This window comes from Lepisosteus oculatus, chromosome 4 (genome assembly GCF_040954835.1).
Source record: "Lepisosteus oculatus isolate fLepOcu1 chromosome 4, fLepOcu1.hap2, whole genome shotgun sequence".
Classification (NCBI taxonomy): Eukaryota; Metazoa; Chordata; class Actinopteri; order Semionotiformes; family Lepisosteidae; genus Lepisosteus; species Lepisosteus oculatus.
Window position 1 is genome coordinate 42,534,929 of NC_090699.1, and position 7,940 is coordinate 42,542,868.

At 33.9% G+C, this 7,940-nt stretch overlaps 1 protein-coding gene across 1 annotated transcript in view; it reads left to right on the top strand.

Moving 5' to 3' along the window:
• The window catches only part of atrnl1b (attractin-like 1b), a 422,410-nt gene extending 414,955 nt beyond the window's left edge, over positions 1 to 7,455 (top strand). The window contains exon 29 of the mRNA XM_006630935.3: positions 1,271 to 7,455. Coding sequence (XP_006630998.1) covers positions 1,271 to 1,395 — 125 coding nt within the window. The 3' untranslated portion in view covers positions 1,396 to 7,455. The remainder of the gene's footprint in view (positions 1 to 1,270) is intronic.
• The last annotated feature ends 485 nt before the right edge of the window (positions 7,456 to 7,940 follow it).

Sequence of the window (7,940 nt, forward strand, 5' to 3'; positions counted from 1 at the left end):
ATTTAACTGGATATTCTTATGAGTCAATAAAACAAATGAGAAAAATGTTTAGACTATATATCAGTGTATGCAATGTACACATGTGTATATGCTCAACTTCTTTTTGAATGGTAATATATTTTTAGTTTTTAGTTTATTCTTAACTAAAATAGCTTATTCTTGTTTTTATTCCAGTAATATTATCTTACAGCATTGTTTTTCAGATATAGGTTTTCAAAGGCCATGGTCAAGCAGTTTTTGTAAGTTCTTTAATAGAATAATTGTTTCAGTTCACTAATTTATGAGTTATAAGACCTTCTGACCTTGTGGCTTTAAGAACACTTACCATTAAAATGTATTCATCCTATAACAGTGTTGCCAGGAGACTGGAGGCTAGCTCTCTTTCAGTATGACATCCAAAATTGTCAAGTAGCATGACTTCTCTGAATTTCTGCTCTTTAAAATAAGAAGGGAAGGCTAATGATATTGTTAAAGCCACACAATGAAGTACAAGAAAGTGATCTTTAGTCATTGAAGATTGTTGCGTACACAAGGGTATAATGTTACCCTGTTTAATTTGAAAATAAAAGTAAACTATAACCTTGATGTTGAAATGTTATTCATCAAATGTCAATGTTATACATGAAAGGGAAGGATAGGCTAAACAATTTTACTGGAAGCAGTTATTTTTAACATGAAATGTTCATTTAAAATACAAGTAATTAATTTTATGACATTAAACTTTGACTTTTAGTGTTCCTGCTCTTTTCCCAAGAATGGCTCTTCAGAATCCTTTAAAAAAAATAATATAATTGAACAGCACAGGCACAGTTCATAACGAAGAGCAATCATTTGCCTAAATCTTTATTAAAAATGCAGTTTAATTTTTTGAACCCCCAGTTTTGCGTCTGAATAATATATCATATGAATCAAGTGAAAATGTTAAGTTTTCCAAAGATAGCACAAAGGAGAACATGGTTTTGTTACAACATGATTTTACTACACTCTGTAACAGAAGTTGGATCTGTTCTATTTCATTGCTGTATACAGCTGCACACAGAAGTATAAGAAAATCGACACTATAGAAATCTGCAAACTTCTTTAGAGAAGTGATAACCACACCGGAAGAGGAGAATGATGTATAATCTATCGAATCAAGTGGGATATATACTGACCTTTAACCTTTTTAAAATCATCCCACTCATTTTTCAGACACATGGTATAGGGCCACTGCCATTGTCTTTGTTTTTGAACTTAATCACTTGTTTCTGCTGTTTTTTTTTCCCTTAAGGTATCGCCATCGCCAGTGCCCTCATAGACACTTCGCAGCAGAAGGCCATGGAATGCAAGGAGAAGAGTTTGGGATTAAAGAATCGGAAACAGCCCCCGCCTGCACACCAAGGGACTTGTGTTTGAGCAAGTGGACAAAATGCACTTGTACAGTGTGTCATTTGTGTTCTTTTTTATGGCTTTGGACACAGAAAAGTCATAACCACAGCCTCTTGTTTTTGAAGAGGCCAATGAGGACATTCTGTTAGGTAACGACATGCCTTTGGTTTTTTCATGCTTAAACCCAGTAGTGTTCAGGAACAGCACGTCAACCACCACCCTTCCTTTGAAATTGGCTTTCAGCAAGACCTCGTGTGAAGCGGATTTTAACTACAAACAAATCAAACCAGCAGATCTTGTATCGTGCTGCAATATCTGGCATAGAGTCACCTCATCTTGTTTATTGAAACAACTACAAAAAGGAATTGTATCCTAAAATTATGTTCAACAATTAAATGAATTAGGCCATAGATGTTTCAGCAAGTATGCTTGTTGTAAAATTAGAGTGTATTTGAATTTTCCATTTGGCTTTGTGGTAATAAGAAGAGGTACCGCATAGATGATTCACATATTGTTGTTGGAGCAGGGGGCTGGGAAGTGTTACTTAACATTAGGAAGGTTGGGGAAAAGCCCAGTACAATTGCAGATCCAGTGCTTTCTCTGTCCTTGAGTTTAATTTGCTTGAGCTCACCTTCACTTTGTGTAGATTTGTGATCATTGGGGTGGCAGCCAGTTTGAGAGATGCGTAAGGATCCAGTGCATCTTATACCTGGAGAACAGCTCCAATGTTCTTCACCTTCATGAGTCTCAGTGATGATGGCCATTTGAGTCAGTTCACTACACGGCATTCATTCTTCTATAGCTCAGACCATCTGTTGGATTCACGTTTTTATACAACATTGGCTGTGTTTGTAAAATGTAGCAATAGAAAATAATAGTGTTTTAAGAGAGCCAACAGCTGTGTTTGTTAGCTCAGTTCGTTGAATAGCAGCTGATGCTGGTTTAGTCACTATTGGATGCTGCTGCATACTACTGGCACAAAGGCATGTGGGTAACACTTTACATTCTGTCTCTAGCTGCAGAGTATTTACATAGTAATTACTTAGTAAATGTATATGTACTTATTCATAATTACAATGGTATTTCACATGGTTACAAAGTCATACTATTTTACCAGTATGAGCAACTTTAGCTCATAATCTGTAGTTTAATATAAAATAATCATGACAGTAGTATGCTTGCATATGCCACCAAAATGATACATTATTTATAATAAAACTATGTATGGTAACATTGTAATTATATGTAAGTACACAAGTACTTAAGTAATTACATGCTTAATGTAAAGTGTAAGTGTATACTTAAAATATTACCTTCTCCATATGGGTGTTGTGTGTAGAGTTAAATGTGAAATATGAAAACCATTTTTTTAATTCACAAAGGTATTATGCTATTTTCAATTGTTTACAGAGGCATTCCAATGCATGCCCTAGTAGTGTCATATCTGATGATGATAAACCCGTATGTCCTAGTTTATTATTATGGTTTTAAAGAATATAATAAAATAAGGTTTTTACTCTAAAGAACTGTACATATCATAAACCCTAAATATACAGTACCTGAATGTTTGGATAGAAGGAGAAGTAACCTGCTCTATTTTGCTTGATCATACCTTTGAAATTAGTTTTATTTTGGTACCAGGTAATATGCTAGAAAAAGACCAGAAAGATTCAAAGTATCACTTTTAAATAATTATTAATTTGGTAATCAGTTTTGCTAAAGTGCAGCAAATGGATTGTTATGAATGTTTCTATGTGGTATTTCATACAGCGCACAATCGGACTCATTTTAGTTATTCCAAATGAATGGATCGAGTCATCGCCATTTAGGCTGAAGAGGTTTCTTCATACCATACATGGAAAATGGTCATGGATGTGGGTATTGGGCTAGATTACAGGAGTAATACTGGAATATTTGTAAAAAATACCTCATGTAATTGAGAGAGAGAAGAGAAAACGATGGCTGCCATAGCTCTGTAATTGTTTAATTTTTTTCTTGGTTGCTGAATAAGTTACTTGTGTTTTTTTTGGAAATACTGTAGCTCAGTCTTTATCTTACCTCATATTTTAAATAGAATAATTCCTTAACAAAAGACAGAAATAAAAACACTGCACCAGAAGGACATAAAGTCAACCAAATTCAATTAATATTAAATAATTACATTGGATAATATAAAAATGGTGCTGTCTGTCTCATAGTATCTAGAAAATAATATTTACTACATTTAGAAAAAAGTCACTTAAACTGTTGCATAGGTGTCTGAAATGTTAATCGCATTTAAGTACTTTCACTTATTTTTTGATGAAAATCATGCCCTTTAATACATTCTGCATTTTTAAGCATGAGTAATATAGATTCAAATGTCATATTTGGAGAGACAAAAATTGCCATGGTAGAAAACTTCAAAGGGTGCACAGTGACTTTAACAGTCTTGTGTTGTGGTATTGTCCCTCAGATATTCATTCACACATATTATTACAATCAGGAAATGAAGTGAGAAAACTTGAACCTACAGTAAGATCGTAGTTGGGAGTTTTTCTCAAATATGGGTGCTACCTTGGCAGAATCCAGGTCTCACTGTCTACTGTTACTTTGCAATTGGGCCATTCCATACCAGCTCATTGCCACGGCAGTGCCAGGGCATTGCCAAACTGTGTCAAAGTTAAAAAATATTAGTCATATTATATAATGTAGTTGAGATGGCATGGGAAGACCCTAGGCAATCTACAGTGCTGTCTATGCACAGGTATGAGCAAACCCCCCTTTTCATGTATGACCTCGATTAATATTAATCTTATATCAGAATATTAGAGATTTATACTTTGTGCTTATCATCCTACTGTAAATAGAAAGATGCAAAATGGTTCTAATTCGATTTGATTGGAAGTTGTCTTGTAAGCTCTGTTTAGTTTTGAGGAACACTTATATTTGGATTAGATATATTAAAATGTAATAAACACTTTTTGATATATTGATTAGTGTTATACCAGAGGACATTTTTTTTTACCACAAACATTTCTGTTTGAGCAGATAAACATATTTTTACAGAACCTCTGAAAGTTAAAAGGCAAAAAGTATTAGGGAAGTATGTTCTTTGTTGCACTTAAACCGTGAGAATAACAACATTATCATAGTTTTTACAGAATGGGCTCAGATTTAATTCTACGTGTAGGTCAGTGGAGTCTTTGCAGTGGAAAGTGTGTGAAAAGGTCACACTTTTTCAAGATTCTGTTGTGTATTTAATTTTTTCTTTTCTCCTGTACTCGTTCTGTTGTTCATTCTACCAATATTTGTAAAAGACGGCTCAGAACCAAAATTCAGAAATAGAGGCAATATTTTTCAGAGACCTACGATAAAAGACAAATTAAATGTATTAACTTGAATCTCATGTATAAGCATCCTGTGTTACTACCTCTCAATATAAATTATCACAGCTTTTTAATTAACTAGTTGAAAGAACATAAAATGAACCACTAGAAGATTTTGGATTTATTTGTGTAGGAATGAAATGCCCTGTTTCTGAAGCATGGTTTTCAAGCTATTCTGTCATTTTTCTCTTGCTGAGTAAGGCTTTTTGTACATTTACAGATGTCTTCCTATCCAACTGTTTAACACTGTGTTAAATATTTTGAATTAAAATGACATTATACATTATAATAATCACAAGGAATAGGCTAATCCAGAATTCTTCACCATATTTATCTTTGCTCCCACAGAACTTGATAGTAAAGGGAAAAAAAAGTTTAATACACTTTTTTTGTGAATGATTTCATTACCAAACTTGAAAGTCTCTGTAGTTTGAAAGTCCTATTCTTTTCTTCTCATGACTCTGAAAATAGATTCAGCCCATTCCACTTTCCTCTACTTCCCATAACTTTAATGACCAAGTGTGCATAGATACTGAACTTGACAGTTCTGTTCATTGGTCAGGCCACTGTGGAGTAGGTTTGTTAGATGATATGTAACAGTGAACAGAGAACCATTTCCAGTCTTGGATCTCCTGAGATGATGCAACATTGATGTTGAAACAGGGATGGCCTACTCAAAACAACAGACCTTCCAGCTGATCCCAGTACAGACCTTACTACTTACTGTAATTTTGTGATTGAATGAATTATCAGTTAATCACAGCAAACCAGCTGGTTTTGACAGAATATTCATATTCAGCAATATAAAAGGCCTACTATTCTGACTTAACCTTATTTTGGGAATACTGAATCAGTCATAATTATGGATATGCATTGCTATAATTCATAGGATAAGGTATTGAAATGTTAGGTTCTGTAGGAAACAAAGAACTACCAAAATCAGAAAGAATCTGACCACTAGTTTCATAAGATTTAAGTGGACATCTTAAAACAGCACTGCAATGATCTGCATGTGAAATCAACTTATGGGGTCTATGGCTCATTGTCCTATAAATTGTGATGAGTAGTATGTAGAAATAATGATAGGCTGTGTTTTCTGCTTCTTTTGAGTAAGTAAAGATCCAGTTGTTTTCATTCATTGCTGGATTAATCCACATGTATATGTATAGTACATGTACTGTAAGTGTGCATATATTTCTGCTTATCTCATTAGACTCTAAATCTTTACTACAATACAGGTGTCTTTGTGTCCTGGCTTAAGGAAATTTAAAAGAGCAATAATGTGAAAGAGTAGGTAATGATATGCATGGCAGAGCTCAATATTAACTATGATGCACACAACTGTTACTCTGTACAGTAAATAAGCACGAGGAAGGACTGTTCCATGAGTGCTTGAGTTAAGATTCATCTACCCTAAGTGTGCTCAGACAACTTCCCAAACTTTCATGCTCCATGGTATGTTTTAAAGATTGTATTTTACATCTATGAACAAGTTTATTCCACTGCAAATCAAATGTTAAGTTCATAAAAAAACATTTTTAAGTCTTCTTTTTTAATTAGAGTTTTGCTGATAAACTAGTTTTATTAGAGATGCATTGTACAAAGGTCCAAAATAAAACATTTCTAACCTGAGATCATTCAAACCAGATCCTTCTGATTTTTCCTTCATTGTTAAGCTGTTTTAAAGGTGCTGACAGGATTTCAGTTACCTGAAAAGTATCAGTCCCACAATCATTTCACTTTAGCTTAAGTTGCACTTAAGCTCACCCGCCTGTATAAATACACTAGAATGGTTTTTTTTATATTATTGTAAACGTTTGCAATCTATTGCACTGATTAATGGAAATTCAAGTTTAGCCTGTAAAATGTGTCACTTTGAAGTCTTGTATATGGGAGAATGACTGAGTTATATTTGTATATTTACACTTCTTTTGTTATTGTTCTGCATTTTTAATGTTTCAGTTTTTGTTTTTTCATTTTTTTAGTTCCATGTGTGTCTTGAAACTCAAATTGTAAAATGGCCACACTTGTATATAAATATATAGGATCTGACATTTTTGTCCGAAAAATCCCACAACTGAAGTATTTTACACACACAAAAACATGTTGAAATTTGTATTGATGAAGAGCAGCTCACACAATTTCTCTGTTCATATGGGCATATGTAAAGTTAAAAATATGGGAAAAAAGTTTTGAAAGTTCTAAGTAATAAAGAGAAACTTCTGCTTACTTACACTGTTTGCTGCGAGATTGCCATTATACTGTACTTCATTTACACATGATGTTAGCAGATGAAAAAATAATTCCTTGTGCTCTAAGGAGTATCAGTCCTTGCTTCCTCCACAGGGGTGTTTGTCCAGCAGTACACTCCTTTCTTATTATGTAAGTACAGTCCATGACCATGAATGAAATGCATCCCCCCTCTGGCCTGATGCAGTTAAAATAGGTACTGTAAGTTGAACCCTGGGTCCAACTTTTGTCCGTGCTTTTGTCCAAGTGTCATGTCTATGCAGTACAGAGACCTAGAGTCCTAAAAGAGCAGTACATGGAAGCAGGATATTTTTACTCTTCAGAGCTATGATTATGTTTGGCTGTAACATCTTGTCATGAAGAAAATGCGGATTGTGAACACCTCAGACAGCAAATGAAATTGTACGTTTAGTCCATCATACTGTACCAATGACAGAAATACATCGTCCTGATAAGACGGGCATAATAATTTCTTTGCGTTTTTCATTCTTGATTTTCATCAGGCTTGACAATCAACAGGTTAAATCATATGTTCTCAATCAAATCTGTTCCTTATTTGGTAATATAGTGCTAATGCAACGAAGTTACTTAAGTGTATTATTGTCAGTCATGAACGATCAATTAATCAAAATGACTTCAAACCTATTTTAAACAGTGATCTTGAGTCTGTATACATTATTTTTCTAAACATTTACATGCAAAAATTAGGATGAAAGAAATAAAACAGGTATTCTTACAGAAAGCACAGATTATTTTGTAAATCCATACCAAGTCTTAGTTCCTGTTTCTCAAGTACTTATGTTAGTGCTAAAATAAAGTTCAGTGACACCATTTACCCTGGAGAATTCTGTCTCTTCTCCTACAGTAGGTAATCATTTGAGTTTGTTATATTCTGCCAGTGTTGCACCATTTGTATTAATTGTGCTGAAACCCTAATATGTTATTTGGCCAATG